General features: G+C 39.5%; 1 protein-coding gene across 13 annotated transcripts in view; it reads right to left on the reverse strand.

The window, feature by feature from the left end:
• The window catches only part of TANC2 (tetratricopeptide repeat, ankyrin repeat and coiled-coil containing 2), a 446,013-nt gene that overhangs the window by 60,387 nt on the left and 367,909 nt on the right, over nucleotides 1–17,717 (reverse strand). For all 13 annotated transcript variants that reach the window (XM_064369387.1, XM_064369386.1, XM_064369385.1 and 10 more), the window contains 2 exons: nucleotides 15,299–15,465; nucleotides 11,363–11,970 (listed from right to left, as the gene is read on the reverse strand). In XM_064369387.1, coding sequence (XP_064225457.1) covers nucleotides 11,363–11,970; nucleotides 15,299–15,465 — 775 coding nt within the window. The remainder of the gene's footprint in view (nucleotides 1–11,362; nucleotides 11,971–15,298; nucleotides 15,466–17,717) is intronic.

Below are 17,717 nucleotides of genomic sequence, written 5' to 3' on the forward strand. Positions count from 1 at the left end.
ACCTTTGTAGAATTGAGTGGAAAAGCATTATTTCCTTCAACTCTGAACAGGAATATGCTGCTTTCTCCCACTTTGCCTCACATCTTCCTACTGCCTTTCTGTTCTGTTAATGCATCACCAGTTCTAGGAATATGGTCACCTTTTCTCTGTTCCAACAATGAAGTCTTTAGGTAGTTGGCAGGGCTTCATGAGGCAGAAGAGCTATGACTCCACTGAAATGTCAGTTTGAAACACCAATGGTAGGCACAAGAAAATTTATCACTTCTCTCGTCTTCCATGCCCCTCAGCTCTTGCTTATACCTCTATCACAGCACTCTGGCTTGAATTATAGCTAGTTATAAATGTGTCTGTTAAAAACACTAACCTGTAAGTTTTGGTAGACAGATCTTACTTGTATTTGTATTCCCAGCAGTGCTTAAGACAGAGCCTTAAATATATTACTTAATAAATATTCACTGAATACTTGCTGAAATGCATGTCTTCACTTAACTCCTGAGGCATGATAGGCGATAATAAAGTGAACAAAAGATACTATCTGTTGAGTTGTGAGAAGAGTTTCTCAAATATTTTTAATTGCTAGCTTAAAATTAGTACCACTTATCATTCCTTTGTTCGCTCATTAGTTTGTCATCAAAAAAAAATTTACTCTATGCTTATTGTGTGCCAGGCACTCTACTAATCATTAGAAAGACACAGTGAACCATATAGAAAGAGGTTCTTGTCCTCACTGAGTTCATTCATTCTAGAGAGAAAAGTGGACAAAAACGAGTATTCACCTACAATTAATAATAAATTGTGGTAAGTGTTAGGAGGTAAAAAGGATGTTATGATTAAGATAAAAACCAGGAGGCACTTACTTAGATAAGGGGACAAGCAGAAGTCTTTCTGAAGAAGTGGCATTTAAGCTGAGATCTGAAGGAGGAGTGAGAGATCTTGCTATGTGATGAGATGTCTGGGAAAGTGAGCTCCAGATGGAGGGAACTGTTCAGTGCAAAGGCCCAGAGGTGGGAAAGTGCAAGTTCTAGGAACTGGCAGAAAATTGTGAATAAGAGGGAGAAAGAATGAGCTTAATTCAGGGAGGTAGGCAGAAGCTATCTATAAATACAGGGCTTTGAACAATCTGGCTTTGATTTTACTCTAATCATAGAAAGCCACTGAAGGATTTTCACGAAGAAGTTACATGGTCTGATTTTGTTTTTATAAGACTGCTCTGGCTGCTGGTGGAGAATGGACTGGAAGAGGGCAAGAAGGGAGATTAATTAGGAGGCTAAAGTAATCCATGTGAGATCCCAGGATGTGGTCATTATGGTAATGAGAGATGGAAACAAACAGATACTTGCAAGTAAAATTTGGGTGGTAGAATCAACTGGATATGTGGGTGACTACAGTAAATTCAGGTCTCACAGCTGTGGTTCTTATGGCTGAGAGGATGGAAGGCTATTAGTGTTGATTTTACTAAATGTGGAGATCTATCTGCTTTTGAAAGTCTCTAGGGATGACCAAGTGAACTGCTTTACTCACACACAAAAAGAATGTGCTGTCATGTTCCACTACACTGGCAATAGCTCCTTCTGACTGCTGTGCCATTAATCTTGGCTTGATAGCCCAGGAAAACCTGTGGGGTTCTTACCTTTTGATCCAGGCAGTGTTGCTTCAGAGACTCATTAATAGGACAAATTAGCCTCTATTTCCTGTGCTACTTTCAGTATAAGAAATTTCCCTTAATCGCCTGCCCTACTTCCACTTCATTTTAGATTAAGTTATTGTAACCAGTATTTGCTATACTGAACATATCCACCTTAAAAAAGCTCTACATGTATACTTAAACACAAAAAGCAGTATTACCTTTTACAAACAATATGGAATATAAGTCTTCTCTGTGTTTTCATTAGTTGGCTGTTCTAGAATTTTTTTTTTTTAAGTCAGGGTCTCACTCTGTCACGCCTGTCATGCCAGGCTAGAGTGCAGTGACATGACATACCTCACTGTAACCTTGAACTCCTGGCCTCAAGCGATTCTCCCACCTTGGCTTCCCAAAGCCCTGGGATTACAGGCATGAACCACCTTGACTGGCTTGTAAATGCTTCATGAATAAATAAATGCTAAGCATTTATTCTTGCCAAGTCATCACTTCTGGGCCTTTGGCTAAGATCAAGTGTATTCTTGCCAAGTCATAAAATGATACACTCTTTCCATCTTATCATAAGCAGAACTATATCTCTGTATATATACAGACTTAGGAAATTTCTCATAAGTTTTTATGACAGAATAAGTACTTCTCAGTTTTATCTGGGTTTGGGGAAGAATTCTAATTAGCAGCTTTTTCCAAATTTCATTTTGGATTTGGAAAAGAAAAAGTGTTGCTGTGGCCCTTCTTTTAATAGTCTGACAGGGTTAAAGATGGGAACAGTTTGCCTGTTTGACTAATAGATGTTGATCCCATGATTTATGCTGAGAGAAAACAAACTTGTAAAGTTGAAAGACATTCATGTATTGGCAAACTGAAAATATTCCAAAATACATAATATATTTCATGTAATTCCTCCCTTTCATCATACCAAAAAACCATGACATTGGGTCACTACTTCAGATCTGAGTCTCATATTTATTCTTGATGCCAATAGGGGGTTAGAAAGTAGATAATAGGAAAAATAATTCATTGGCAAATTAGATAAATCCCCAATAATATTACAAGTCAATGAAATATCTTCTTGGAAATCATACAACTAAACTATGACATCACAAGACTGATTACCCCTTAGTGGAAGATACAGAAAAATTATAAGTGAAGCATATCTAGACTCTGAGAATAGATAAAGTACTAATATTTTCAGGGAGGTAAGCTCATCTACTAATAGTTAAGTGTTAGTGAAAGACCCAGAATAGCCAAAGCTATCCTAAACAAGAAGAACAAAATTGGAGGAATCACACTGCCTGACTTCAAATTATACTATAGACCCAAACGGCATGGTACTGGCATAAAAACAGACACGTAGACCAGTGGAACAGAATAGAGAACCCAGAAATAAATTCATTCATCTATAGTGAACTCATTTTTAAAAAAGATTCTAAGAACATACTTTGGGGAAAGGACAGCCCCTTCAATAAATGGTGCTGGAAAAATTGAATATCCATATGCTAGATGGATAGAATGAAACTAGATCCCTATCTCTCACCATATACAAAAATCAAATCAAAATGAATTGCACACTTAAATCTAAGACTGGAAACTATGAAACTATTAAAAGAAAATATTAGGGAAACTTTTCAAGACACTGGTCTGGGCAAAGACTTCTTGAGCAAGACACTAAAGGCACAGACAAGCAAAGCAAAAATGGACAAATGGGATCTCATCAAGTTAAAAAGCTTCTGCACAGCAAAGGAAGTAAACAACAAAGTGAAGAGACAACCCATAGAATGAAAGACAATATTTGCCAACTACCCATCTGACAAGGGATTAATAACCAGAATATATAAAGAGCTCAAACAACTCTATAGGAAAAAATCTAATAATATGATTTAAAAAAAAGATCTGAATAGACACTTCTCAAAAGAAGACATACAAATGGCAAACAGGTATGTGATCACTGATCATCAGAGAAATGCAAATAAAAACTATAATGAGATATCATCTCATCCCAGTTAAAGTGGCTTTTATCCAAAAGATAGGCAATAACAAATGCTGGCAAGGATATGGAGAAAGGTAACCCTTGTACACTGTTGGTGGGAATGCAACAGTACAATCACTATGGAGAATACTTTGGAGGTTCCTAAAAAAACTAAAAATAGAGTTTAGCGGGAGATATAAACAGGCAGGAGCCGTACCCACTCCTGTGTTGGCAGGGCAGAAGCCCCGCCCAGCCACAGCTGTGGACCTGGGCATCCCTGTGCTCTTGGGGATCTGGGAAGACCCCCCTACCCCCCCAGGCTCAGAAGTGCCTGCTTTCTCTATCTGGCCTCTCCCTGCTCCCAGGGCCACTCTGATTTCAGAGCAAAGTTGAGCCTGAGGCTGGGTGCTGTTGTGATCCAGCCAGGTGTATGTGTGCGCTCAGGGCAGTGCTGACATGTCAGCCCTATGCCACCTCAGCCCTTCTAGAGTTTGGGTGCTGATGAGCATGGGAGGGAGGCTGGGGGTAGGCTGAGAGTGGCTCGGTGCAGGGCTGCAGGTGCCTCTTGGCACGAATAGCCTGGGTGCCATGCCATGGATGACATGACTGATGGTGGCAGGAGGCAGACAGGCTCCTGGGTGGAAAGGGGTGGGTCCCCAGTGACCTTCAGGCCAGCAATGGCCTGAAGCATGGGGGTGGGCTGTCAGTGCTGGGTGGAGTCCATGGCCCTGAGTGAGAACTTAGGGAGCTTTTTCCAGGCCTGCCTATGGACCAATTAGCCTGCACATCCTCACTTCTGAAGCCCATAAAATCCCCAGACTCAGCCAAACTCAGGGAGACATTGGGACAACCTGCTTGCAGATAGGAGCTACCCATTCCAGGTCTCCTCTCTGCTGAGGGCTGCACACTTGTCGGGACAACCTGCCTATGCATAGGAGCTACCCAATCTGGGTTTCCTCTCTGCTGAGAGCTGGACACTCATAGGGACGACCTGCTTACGGAAAGGAGCTTCCCACTTTTGGTCTCCTGTGAGGTGTTCTGTTGCTCAGTGAAGTTCCTCTCTGTGTTGCTCACTCTCCAGTTGTCCATGTACCTCATTCTTCCTTGTCCTTGATGCAGGACAAGACCTCAGGACCTGCTGAATGGCGAGACTGAAAGAGCTGTAACACAAACCCGGGCTGAAACATGTCCCCCCTACTCCCCATATGTGGACGGCGAGAAGGAGAGAAGAGCTAGAGCCCTTTGGGGATCTCAAACCTAGGGACTCCCCTAGCCAGGGCTGTGAGACCCTCTTTGGGGCTTTGCAATTCCTGATGTCTCTGAGCTTCCAGGCACCTCTACATTCCCCTTGTCTAGACATGGGTGCCCGCAGTGGAAGCTTCAGGTAATACATCTGGTCCAGCCGCAGCCTCGCATGCAGCCGGCACCTGTGCTAGTGCCTGGAGTTGCCTGCCCCACTGCAGCAGCCAGTGTGCTGGTTGTGCACAGTGGCAGGACCCCATGCTCTTTTGCCCACACACCCCTTGTGCCTCTGTGCCTGGCTCGCCATTGGGAGATGTGGAATCTGGGCCAGTAGCACAAGCTGAGTGCTGCCTGCTGAGCTAAGTGGGCAGAATGAGTCCAAAGGGCATGAGCAATACTCAGGCAGAAGGCGCCGCCAGCCACAGAGGTTTCTGGCTGGTGAAGCAACACCCCAAGGATCCTGTGACACTACCATATGATCCAGCAATCCTAGTCCTATGTATGTACCAAAAGAAATGAAATCAGTATATTGAAGAGATATCTGAAGTTTCATGTGTTTTTGCAGCACTACTTACAACAGCCAAGATTTGGAAGTAACCTAAGTGTCCACCAATAGACAAATGGATAAACAAAATGTGGAGCATATACACAATGGAGGACTATTCAGTCATAAAAAAAAAGAGATCCTGTTATTTGCAACAACATGGATGGAACTCGAGGCCATTATGTTAAGTGAAATGAGCCAGGTACAGAAAGACAAACACTGCCTGCTCTCACTTATCTGTTGGAGCTAAAAATTAAAATAACTAAACTCATGGAGATAGAGAGTAGAAGGATGGTTACCAGAAGCTAAGAAGGGTAGTCAGTGGTTGGGTGGGGCTGGTGGAAGGGGGGCATGCCTAATGGGCACAAAACATAGAAAGAATAGTAAGACCTAGTATTTGCTAGCACAACAGGGTGACTATAGTAAAGAGTAATTTAATCATACATTTAAAAATAACTAAAAGAGTATAATTGGATTGCATGAAACACAAACGATAACTGCTTGAGGTGACTGATACATTATTTACCCTGATGTGATTATTACACATTACATGCCTATATTAAAATATCTCATGTAACCATAAATACTTACACCATGTACTCACAAAAATTAAAAAAATTTGAAAGTGTGAATAAATGATGTCTGATACTCTCTTCTCTCTCCTTTAACTCTTCCAAGCCTCCTAAGGGTTGATTTAGGTCTAAGAGGCTCTTTTTCTATCCCATGCTTTATCATTTTGCTGAATTCTCTCCTAATGCTTTGAGAAAGCAGAACCCATCCTCCAGTTTAAGGGTCTGCTCTGGGAGTCTGCAATGGCTAGCAGGAGCAGTGACCTTGAGTTTGTACTTCAGTGAGGTTAATATTAAATGTCATCTTGCCTAGAGGCTCATGTTTGGATTAAAAAAACGAACACAAACCTCAACTCACCATTGATTTTGTGGTCATTTCAGACCCATCTATTCTGTAAGAAGCCCTGTTATGCAGACCTCTGGCACAGTTATTTTTCATTTTGGGGAGGATGCCCTCTCTTTTTTCCTTAGACAAACGACTTCTTCTCTGACACTCTGCTTTGTGGCATGGACTTTGGAGCATCAGGTCTCCAATGTGTAATTCACTTACTAATATGGTCAAATAAGTTAGTTAGAAAAAATCTCAACAAACCATTATTATAAGCAATCAACTCTAGTAATAAAGAATCAAGTAAGTGCTCAACTATCCCATGGTATAGGTAGGATTTGTGTTGCCTTTTCTCTTCCGTTCATCACAGGATTTGCTGCCTTTAATTTGAGGAAATCAGGTCAAACCAAATTAGGCTCCCACATCACAACCTCATTAGGTTGTATCAACTCAATACTCATTATATGAAGTTCAAAACAAGCTTCCTGTGTCTTATTCAAACATTTAAAAATAAGGCTGGCTGGGCCAGAAGTGGTGGCTCATGCCTGTAATCCCAGCACTCTAGGAGGCCAAGGTAGGCAGTTCACCTGAGGTCATGAGTTCGAGACCAGCCTGGCTCGAACATGGTGAAACCCTGTCTCTACTAAAAATAAAAAAAAAGTTAGCTGGGTGTGATGGGAGGCACCTGTAATCATAGCTACTCGGGAGGCTGAGGCAGGAGAATTCCTTTAACCTGGGAGGCAGAGGTTATAGTCAGCAGAGATCGTGCCATTTCGCTCCAGCCTGGGCAACAGATTTAGACTCTGTCTTGAGAAAAAAAAAACCAAAAAACCAAAAAACACAAAAACACTAGGTGCAGTGGCTCATCCCTGTAATCTTGGAACTTTAGGAGGAGAAGGTGGGTGGATCGCTTGAACCTGAGTTTGAGACCAGCCTGGGCAACATGGAGAAACGTCTTTACTAAAAATACAAAATTAGCCATGGGTAGTGGTGCATGCCTGTAATCCCAGCTACTTGGGATGCTGAGGCAGAAGAATTGCTTGAACCCAGGAGGTGGAGGTTGCAGTGAGCTGAGATTGCACCATTATACTCCAGCCTGGGCAACAAGAGCAAAACTCCATCTCAAAAAAAAAAAAAAAAAAAAAAAGACTCTGCCTCTACAAATAATAAAAAAAAAGTTAGGCATGGTGCCATGTGTCTATGGTCATAGCTACTCAGGGGGCTAAGGCACGAGGACTGCCAGAGCCCAGGATGTTGAGACTTCAGTGAGCCATGACTGCGCCACTGCACTCCAGCCTGAGTGATACTGTCTCAAAAAAATAAAACAAACAAACAAAAAAACAAAAAAAACCCCACAAAAATACAAACATAATAAGGCAGTAGAGTCTTAATCTCTATGTCAAAATCTTACACACACACACACATACACACACACACACATAAATATAAAAATCTGGAGAGCTGTTCCTATGGAATGGAAAGCTAGATACCATGAGAACTGAGATAATGAGGAATGGAAACAGAACAAAGAGTGGAGATTTATTCTGGGCGAGGCTAAAGCGACGTAGAAATATCAAGCAGTAACTGGACAGCACCGCAAGGCTGGCAGCCCCCGACTGTCTACTCTATCAGTCTTAAATTTCTACTATCAGAGTCACTAAAAGGTTGCATAACAAAGGCTGATGACTATTTCTCTCAAATGTCTTATTTTAAATGCACAAGTTGCCTGAAATAGGGTTTCCATCTCTCTACTATTAGCATAATAGCAGGGATTCATTTATTAAGTTAGTGAGTTAATCTGATATCTCAGTGCCCAAGGGAATAAAACATAAGACAGATTTAACTTCGGGGTATGACAGAAGGTTGACAGTGATGAACAGTGGCAAACAGAGAGCAGAACGAGGTCGTGTGGTCTAAGGTTTGTGATTGCTTCAAGGGGCATATTTTACCTAAACTGCAAATCTAAAAGATTCTTCAGTGATACTCTGCTTACAGTTTGATACACACACACACACACACACACACACACACACACACACACACACACACACCCCTACCTCACCTTGTTACTCATTTATTTCTATGACAATGATATGTCTATGTAACATTACGTCATTCTCTCTGATAGGTCAAGTCCTTGCCCAGATTCAGAGACAATAGGCAGTTTGGTATTCAAAATAACGAAAACTCAATTTCAGCTGTAGCATTAACCTCTGGCTCTGCTATTTCCTGCTTCCAGCACCATCCTCAGATTACTGACTCTTTTCAGTTCAGGCAGAAGCTACCTCATTGGGTAGCCTATTTCTGAAGAAGATCAACCACTTTTTGGCATCAGTAGAATATCTGCACCTATGTCTAACTTCCTAATAAGGTCAACAAGTTCAGAGTAAACAACTGAGTGTTGAAAAGCCCAGGAAAATGGACTAGAAGGGATAACGATATTGTGTTGCCTCTGAATTTCTCCTTACACCACAGAGATATACATATCAGGCACTGCCTTACCTGGTGTGATTTTAGAGGCATGAATTTGTTTTCCCTGATCTACTAAAATACATTAGATGCTTTAGAGACAAGTTGAACAGAAAGTGGAGAACAGAAGGGAAAACAATGTGCAAGAAGTGGAGGCTGAAGGCCACAAAGACAAACCGTGCCTGGAGAGAGTACTGCTAACCAGATCCGCCAGAAATGGAAAACAACTGCAGCCAGCTTCTTTGAAAGACCAGCTTGGGGTTTGCCAACAGCATTAAATTCTTAGTGGATTTCCATCTCATTGACCTAGGGAGCCTTAAGCACTGAGATCAACACTTCAGTACTTTGTAACAAGGTTGGTGCCAGCCAATGCTGGGGAGGGGGCTGAATCCAACTGAAATGAAATCTAAGGAAGCTTTTTTTGATAACTCCTCATCCTGTTTACAATTTTACTCTCTGCCATTAAAAGAAATAGGATGATCTCTCAGCAGCCATGTTATTCTATCACCAAGGAACAGACTATACAGGATTTGAAGTTGGAAGTACCTGTTCCTCTTGTCCCAGTGCATCAGCCAGTTTCTGCGAAACTCCTAGTTAATAGACAATGTTAAGAAGGCAAGCCTGCATAGTCATGATATGGCTGTATAAAAGCCATATTTCCTCCTTTGAGAGCCCCTGAGGATTTCATCTGTTGTAAGGATACTATTAATTTAGTGGTATTCTAGTTGCCTTGGACCTCAGCTTTCAATCCTCTGAGATGTCCCAGGATCTAAGGTCCCAGACCAGCTAGCAAAGTTTTTCTGGGAACTGATCTCAAAGTGTTTATTAGGTAATTCTAGATTAGTTTGTTTTTCCTATATAGGTAGCTGCTAGTTCTACATACTATATGTTGACAACAGTACTAGTAGGATTTATGGTAAAAATCCTTTTGGGAACATCATACAATTTACAGAAGAGACTCAGACTGTTTTTATTTGTTTCTTTTTAAAATTTTGTGCTCCAAAATGATAATAGCAGAAGATTGCTGTCGCTATCCGATTAGCCACAGGACTTAACTAAGGTACACCGGAAGGGTCTATTACTGTAGAGGGAGGGGAAGAAAAAGAACATACTCTGAATGCTTATTTGTACTCGGTACTATTCTAGGCATGATACTATGTGACCTCACTTAACTTCTCAACAACTCTGGAAAAAAGGCATTATGATTGCTCTTATGTAGATAAGAAAACTAAGTCTTAGTAACACTATGTAACTTTTTCCACAAGTCCCAGTTCCTAGAAGAGGCAGGATTTACATGCAGGTAATTTGACTCAAGAGATTATGTTCTTTCCACTACAGCATGTTTTTTTAAGAAGTTTCCCTCTCAGGGAAAATACTACAAAGTCTATGGCCTGGCTTAATATCTTCATCATAATCTGGAACTAATTTTCTGGTGAATCAGCATGGAGTAGGCTGAGCAGCATGCCCACAGTACAGTTGTCTCTAATAAGGCCTGGTGAAGGACACGGTAAAGGGCAATAAAACCCCAGCATGAACACAGAGTTTTATTCTTTCTGATGAGTCACATGTGAGGCATAGTCAAATCTGGCCTCTTCTTTTTGAGCCAAAATAAGCTCTGCATTTGCCAGCTATGTTGTTGGTGTCTTCTTTGTTTCTGCGAAGTCAGTAATACTGGCTTCTGAAAACACCAACTTTATTAAAGGAATACTTCTTTAAAAATGTTAGTATGAAGGAGTAAAAAGCACACCCCACCAGGATGCCAGAGAACTAGGTTTTATGCAATCAAAAGGGAAACAGTTTCATATCTAGTCTGGTTTGAGTTGGGAAAGATTCTCAAGTCAGGTTCAAGCTGACTGGGAGAGTGCTGGAGGAAGCCAGTGATCCTGCCATGCATGTGGGATGGGAAGTGGTGGTATCTACCATGCACTTGCCATCCCTGTTCTAGCACATGCCTCCTCCTTCCCACGTATTAACTTTATGACTGTGCAAGTTTATGATCCAGCATCTTAAGGCCTTTATAGCAAAATGAAAATAATGACACCTTATTTATCTAAAGTCAGCATGGATAGACCAGCTGATCTCTTTAAATCTTTTTCAGCTATAAGGTTTAAAATTCTATTTTCCAGTATGAAGCTTAGCACTGGCTGGACTTTAATGGATTTAGTCATTGGAAACTTAATAATAATGTTTTTAAAAGGCAATAAAAATTTTGAAATTTTGAAATGATTCTGCTCTAGGTCAAAGAGATGAACAGTATATAAATTCTTTCTTCATATAATAATAATAATACTGAGGAAGTCAATTAAATGGCTAACTTAATTATAGCCTGTGAACCCTGTGCGGTCAGTGAAAATTATTTAGAAAAACACAGGAATGTAGGGTAGCATTCTAAATATCTATGCAGATGTTGACTCTTAAGGAAATAACATTGTGAAACAATAAGTTAGTTAACCTCATTATAGCCTTGCCTTGAGAAGAAACAGAGATGATGTCTTTTCTATGTGAAGTGTTCAATGAAGAACATTTCTGCTTTCAATACTCATACTCCATGCAATGAACAGAAAATAGACTCCAAATTGCATATCACAGATCTATGTCTTACCTGGGATCACAGAGAAATTTGGTTTTCTCTCCTTCTTCTCTCCAGATAAGCCATTCTCGAAAAGAAGGATGTACAAACATGCGAGTCATGTCTCTGCGCTTGATTAGGAACATGGAGAGGTTCTCCATTCTCTGCTGAAAATCCTCCCATTCTAGTGTGCCTTCAATGCTCCCAGCATTGATGGCCTGGAAGATATGCTCATCAGTCAGTGGGTGGAGAGAGGCCACTGCCACATTCAGGAGAGGCATCACCCGGTCAAAGGAAGACTGGGTTGGGAACTTCATATTGCATTGGAGTAAATAAACCTCTGAGAGTGAAACTGGAACTACTTTGTAGCTAGAGCTCTTTAACACTAGATAGCCTTTCTCTATGAGGTCAAATGTGAGTTTCAGATATAGATAGGACCCTTGACTGAGGGTCTTGAGATGAGAACTGAGTTTGCCAAATGTAGTATTGTCCATTTTGCCATTTAGTGAAATGTTATTCTGGATCTCTGAGCTGCTGTGTATCCGGTGCAGGATGTAAGCCTGCAGGTCCTGGTCTATGGCTTCATTCTCTTCTAGTCGATCCAAAAAAATCCTATGGAAAGGCAGCAGCTTGGTAATTTCCTAAAACAGATGGAGAGAGAGAAAGAGACAGAAAGACCTTCAGTTTCCCCTAACTCTTGTGATAAACTATGAGGTTCACACAAATTTATTCTGAACTTTGAAATGGCCAAAGAGGGAAACATGATCAAGTATTAGTATCCATAAAGTAAAACAAATTAGTTGCATAGAAGGGACATGACTTCTCCTAATACTGAGACTTATGATAATTTTTTAATGGATCTTTGTAAAGGGTGCTTTACGAGTGATTTCATGATCGTTATTCTAAACAGCACTCCTCAAATAAACAGAAAATAGAGTGCTGTATAACTCTTTTGTTGTAATTTTTCTCAGTGTAAACCAGGGCATAATGCCAAGTGCAAGTCAGTAACAGAAATGTACAGGATTCAAGGAATGTCTTAGAAAAACTTGGCTTTCTAAGCCACCTAATAAAATGACTATTAAAAAAAATTCCCATACAACACAGATGTATAAAATGACTACATTTAAATGCAGGCCTTCTGGAGATACCTTAGCTGAAATGAACACTTCTAACAGTAGGAAGCCTGGCACCTTGGTAATCTGTTGTAAGTGCTATTGGGGGAAAGTGATACGGCTTTGTGGCTACTCCCATGCACTGAATTCCATCCTTTCTTACCTACTTATGGACTTTGCTCCTGTAAGTACCCATTCTCTCTCCTGCATCCTGACTTTCTCAGTTGGGTCACACAGAAAAACTCCGTATTATTCCTTCCAGCTACTACCCTGTATCTCTCTTCCCATTTTTAGCAAACATTTTCTCTATTTGCTATTTGTAATTTTTTCCTTCCCATTCTCTCCTCCATTTGTTCCAATCAGGCTGTACCCCCACCACCCTCACTGAAATGGTTTTTGTCAAGGGCATCAGTAACTTTCACTTTGCCAAATCCAATAAGAGTTCCAGTTGTCATCTTCCTCAACCTCTCAGCAGTGTTTGACACAAAGCATCTCACCTCTCTGCACTTGTTTTGGAGTCACTTTCTGCAGCTTGCTCCCAGAGAAAGAATGCTCTTTTCTCTCTTAGCACACTGGCCATTCTTACCCTTCCTTTTTTGCTGGCTCCTTTTTTATTTCCCAGCTCACTCAGGGCTCTGGGCTCTGTTCTTTCCTCTTCTCTAGCCATTCTCACTCCCATCAATAGATTCTTTAGTCCCATAGTTCTAAGTATCATCTATATGTGGCTCATGCTTAACTTTATGTTTCTAGCCTAGTCATCTCCCCTGAGGCCCATCTTATATCTCTGTCTACTCAACATGCACATTTGGGTATTTCATAGACAATGTGACCAAATCAGAACTACTTAATTTTGTCCCCCACCACAAAACTCACCCCATTGTCAATAAATAGCATTACCACTGACCCTACCACCAGACCCTAGAGGATATCTGTGATCTTTCTATTGTCATCAAATCATCATTCACCCATTTGCTCACAAAAAACCCGGGATTTATTCTTGAGTCTTTTCTCTTGCTCATACCCACATTCAGCCCATCATCAAGTCCTTTGATTCTCCTTCAAAGTGCAGTCCGTTGAAACATGACAATTTCACGTGGTCTCCATCATTACCACTCTAGTCTAAGCCACCATTACCTTTCACCTATACTTCTGCTTCAACTCTTTATCCCCTACATTTTAGTATGTAGATAGCCACTGACAGAGATCTTTTAAAAAGACAGATCAGATTTCATCACTTTTAAAGGAGAGGCCTTTCCTGTATATCCTATCTAAAACAACTACTATCCAGTTATCCCTTCTCCCTATTTTGTTTTTCTTCATAGCACTTAACACTACACATAATTTGAGTATATATTTTTTTGCCTAGTTTTTGGTATGTTTCTTACTAAAATATAAGCTTTAGGAGGAAGGATGGGCATATTGCCTGTCTTATTCATTTTGAATCTCCAGCCCCTAGGACAGTCCCTGAAATACTTTAAATACTTAAGAAATGTTTGTGGAAATAATGATGATCAAATATAAATGAAGGCTCATTTTCTAAAACCTATGAATTCTTTTACTGTCAGAAATTAAATAATTTTTAAAAATTCTTAGTTGAAGTACTTTTTCTGTTGGCATAGTTGAAAAATTAGTCACCTACTCTACCCAGAAACATTTAAAATTTCTTTTGAGATTACCCACGATATTATTATGTGAGAATACGCAGCATACATTTGGTCAAGTAGTCAGAGATTGCATTCCTGGAGGTTTCTTTCATTCGTCTTTCATTTTTAACAATCAAGCTACTAAAAATGATAGGTTATATAATTTTTAGTTGTAAAGATGGATTTATATTGATTTATCCATATCCTTTAGCTCAAATTACTTTGAAATTAACAATAAACATCTATAAGGTGGTGACCAGGATTAGAAATATAGTTTCTTATCATGGAAGACAGTAATGTTAATTGGTCAATATATAATGCTAAGTGCCTGGCGGGGGAAAGGAGGGACTTAAATGCACAGACTATTTTCTGTACATTAACACTTATGACAAGGGGGGGGCTGCATCCAAATCGTGAGATGAGTGTATAACATTTGAGATTCTAATATTTATCAAAGGAGGGAATACTTTTAATAAAAATAGTGAGAAACATTTTTCCAAACCAAGTGTGAATATGTACAGAATGGGATACTGACTCAGCAACAATGAGAATGTTGGGGAAAGTATAGTCATTTATCTTTAGCCCATATATTTTTACAGGCTCAGTCTCACATTCCTGGTCCTTCTTCCAGGCCATTAAGTGACCAGTCAGTGAGCAGGGAAGGTAATTAGAAACAAAACAAAACAAAACAACTTATCTCCCAGTTGTAGTAAATTTAATCTAAAGCCCTAATATTGCCAATTTTTGTTAGAGGAGGGCGGATATAGAAGAAAATCCATCTTCATGCTACAGAAGAGTTGTTTAAGTAGGAGCAGAGAGAGGAACCAGAAAATCTGATTCTCGGGTGTAGACTGAACTGAACTTTGGAGAGCATTAAATGATTAAAAAATGTTAAACAAAAGTCCAAGTGTTAGAGATTGTCTTTACACTGCTGTCGCCAGAACAGTCTGGAAAAATTGATTTTCTTTTCATGCTATTTTGAGGGACATTTTATCAAACCTCATCCAGAGCAACAGGAATGGGACTCAGAATCATGTACAAAAAATGTTCTTTCTAGATCATATATCTCAAAATATTACATTAATACTTTGGGAATTACTCTTCCTAAGGCTCTAGGACATAGTAGAGGTTTAGGGAACTAGGACCTAGAACTTTTCAGTCTAAGCTCTTTCCAAGAGAAGTAATTTATGGTTTAAAAGCAAACAAACACATACCTGTAAACTGGTCCTAACTGTTACAATTAGTTTGAGCCAAGAAGGAAACTTTCCAATCATTTTACTCAGAAATGATACAATTGTATCCCCATAATCCGGTTTGTGAAATTCTGCTTCATTTAATCCATCAATTAAAATGATGAAATCTTCATCTGGGATTTTTCTCTCTGAGATAGAAAGAAACAAATTACTTAATAATTACCAAGTGGATAAATGAGTTCTTATTGGATCTTTGGTCACATATCTCTTTGGAACAAAACATTAGAAAAGGCTTGCATGTGTTTAGTGAATGCTCAGGGTACATAATTTATTCTAAAGGCATGGAAAAATACACTTAGTAAATTCATTTTGCTTTTAATCAAGTGTGAAAGCTTTTGTCACATATTAGTACATATATCACCATTTTCAGAAATGTCCATATTAATAGTGAGACAGCCTGAATATTAGAGTTAAGAAAATTTGCACATGAGAAGTCATTTTTCCCTTGCACATAAAAAAGCTGAGTAGAATGTGTTCTGTTTTTGTTTTTGTTTTCTATTTGATAGCATTAAAGAGAATGGTATCATATGTTCTTTTCGGAATGTCCCCAAAAAAGGTTTACATAAAGTCTAAAGCAGTATATAGGACTGCATGTGAATATGCAGTGGGAAGGAAGAGACAGAGGAACAGAGAAAAAGGAATCCCAGGCAATAGACAGAGCTGAACGACGTGGGTTAGATCCCAACACCCTAGCAGCTTCCTAGACTATACCTAATGCAGCCGCAACAAGACCAGTCCCTTGTGTGATCTTCCCAAAGGTGGAGGAGTCAAGTGGGAAAGACAAACATCAGCTATGTTTGTATCCAGTTATCTCTTGGACTCCACATGATCCTATACCGACAAAATCAGTTTTACCTTAGGGCTATATTGAAGGAGCAGCTTGGTAAGATTTCAGGCTTTTGCACTCGCTAAATGCTTACTGATTCTTGATTAAACAATTAGAGATTTAAAAATCTCCACAATGAAAGAACATTTTAGTCTAAGTGAATTACGAGTAACAAGTAAAAGTTATTAGTTAGCAGGACCTCACAGGTTCTGAAGTGGGGAAAGCAGAGGGAAGAGGGCAGCAATCATCAGATACCTGGAGTGAGAAACAGGTTTTATCTGAGGAGGAAAAAGAAGATGAAGCTGAGGACAGAAGAAAATGTCTGTGGACTTGTGTACAAAACTGGCTCTTTTGCCTTTAAAAGTCAAGACCAATTGAAACTGAACATGCTATTTTGTTTTCATATTTGAAAATATATAGGTCTTTTGCAATGATTAATAAGCCTTTATTAGTTTTCTTCTAAAGCATAAACTTTGTAAAAGAGATTTAATTTCAGTATCCAAAATACTGTCAGTTCTCAAATTATGTTTTAATAATTACTTTCATCTGCCAAGTTTTTAGGCAGCAAAATGAACTATGGATTCCAGCTCTATTAACAATCACTACTAATGGAATGGTATTCTAGATGATGAAGCACTAAGAAAACATGAAATTCCTTTAGGAAGTGCAAAGTGTTAAGGAAGAAAAAGGAGTTGCTTGGAACCAACTAGGATTTACTCAAACAACACATGGGGTCTGTTATGTTCTTCATTTTGAAGGCTCTGGTTCCCTTAAGCTTAACTGTGCCTTTAATTTCCACAGAGGAATTTTCTAGTTGCATTCTGACTCGCTAAGTACCATCAGCTAGTATCACTCGGTGTGCTGGAGCTATCTATCCCTGTACTGGTTCAGGAGAGCCCACTGCAATATTCTCAAGTTCTGCTTGTTAAACAGCTGGTAGCTTGAAACTGTCTACGGTGGGAATATTTTCATAATAAAAATTGGCAAATATTACAGATCAGCCCTCTTCTCCCAGGTGGCTGTTAAAAATTTACCAACGCACCACTGTCCTCACCCTTCAATTACACCTCCTTTAATCACTTCAACCAGGTTCATTCATAAGAAAGTCAAGACCTTCAAGTAGATAAAACAGCTGACAATAATGCATCTGTTGAGATTTGGGAAGTCACTGCAACACATTCTCAAGCATGAAGATCAGTAATGTGTACTAAATTATGGTCTAGACATTTTAATGAATGAATAATTCATTTTCTAATAAAATTACATTTTCATTTGCATAAATTCTTAGTAGATTAATCTCATGAGTAAAGTAATGTATCATTTCTTATTTTTAAAAGGGAGTACTTGCTTTCCCCCTTAATAAAACTAATTCTTCTAAATTCTGGTTATTACTTTTTTGAGATTTTCCCTGTTTTGAAGGAATTACTTATAAGTCACCTACTAATACAGGCGTCAAAAAACATTTCATCATTGAGGAAGGAGGGCATATCTAAAAATATCACAGTTTTTAGGATTCAGAACAATAAATGCAAATAATTTCCTAATGCTACTAAT

The sequence above is a fragment of the Aotus nancymaae genome, unplaced genomic scaffold, assembly GCF_030222135.1.
Source record: "Aotus nancymaae isolate 86718 unplaced genomic scaffold, 86718_ANA_hifiasm-v0.15.2.pri h1tg000089l, whole genome shotgun sequence".
Taxonomy (NCBI): Eukaryota; Metazoa; Chordata; class Mammalia; order Primates; family Aotidae; genus Aotus; species Aotus nancymaae.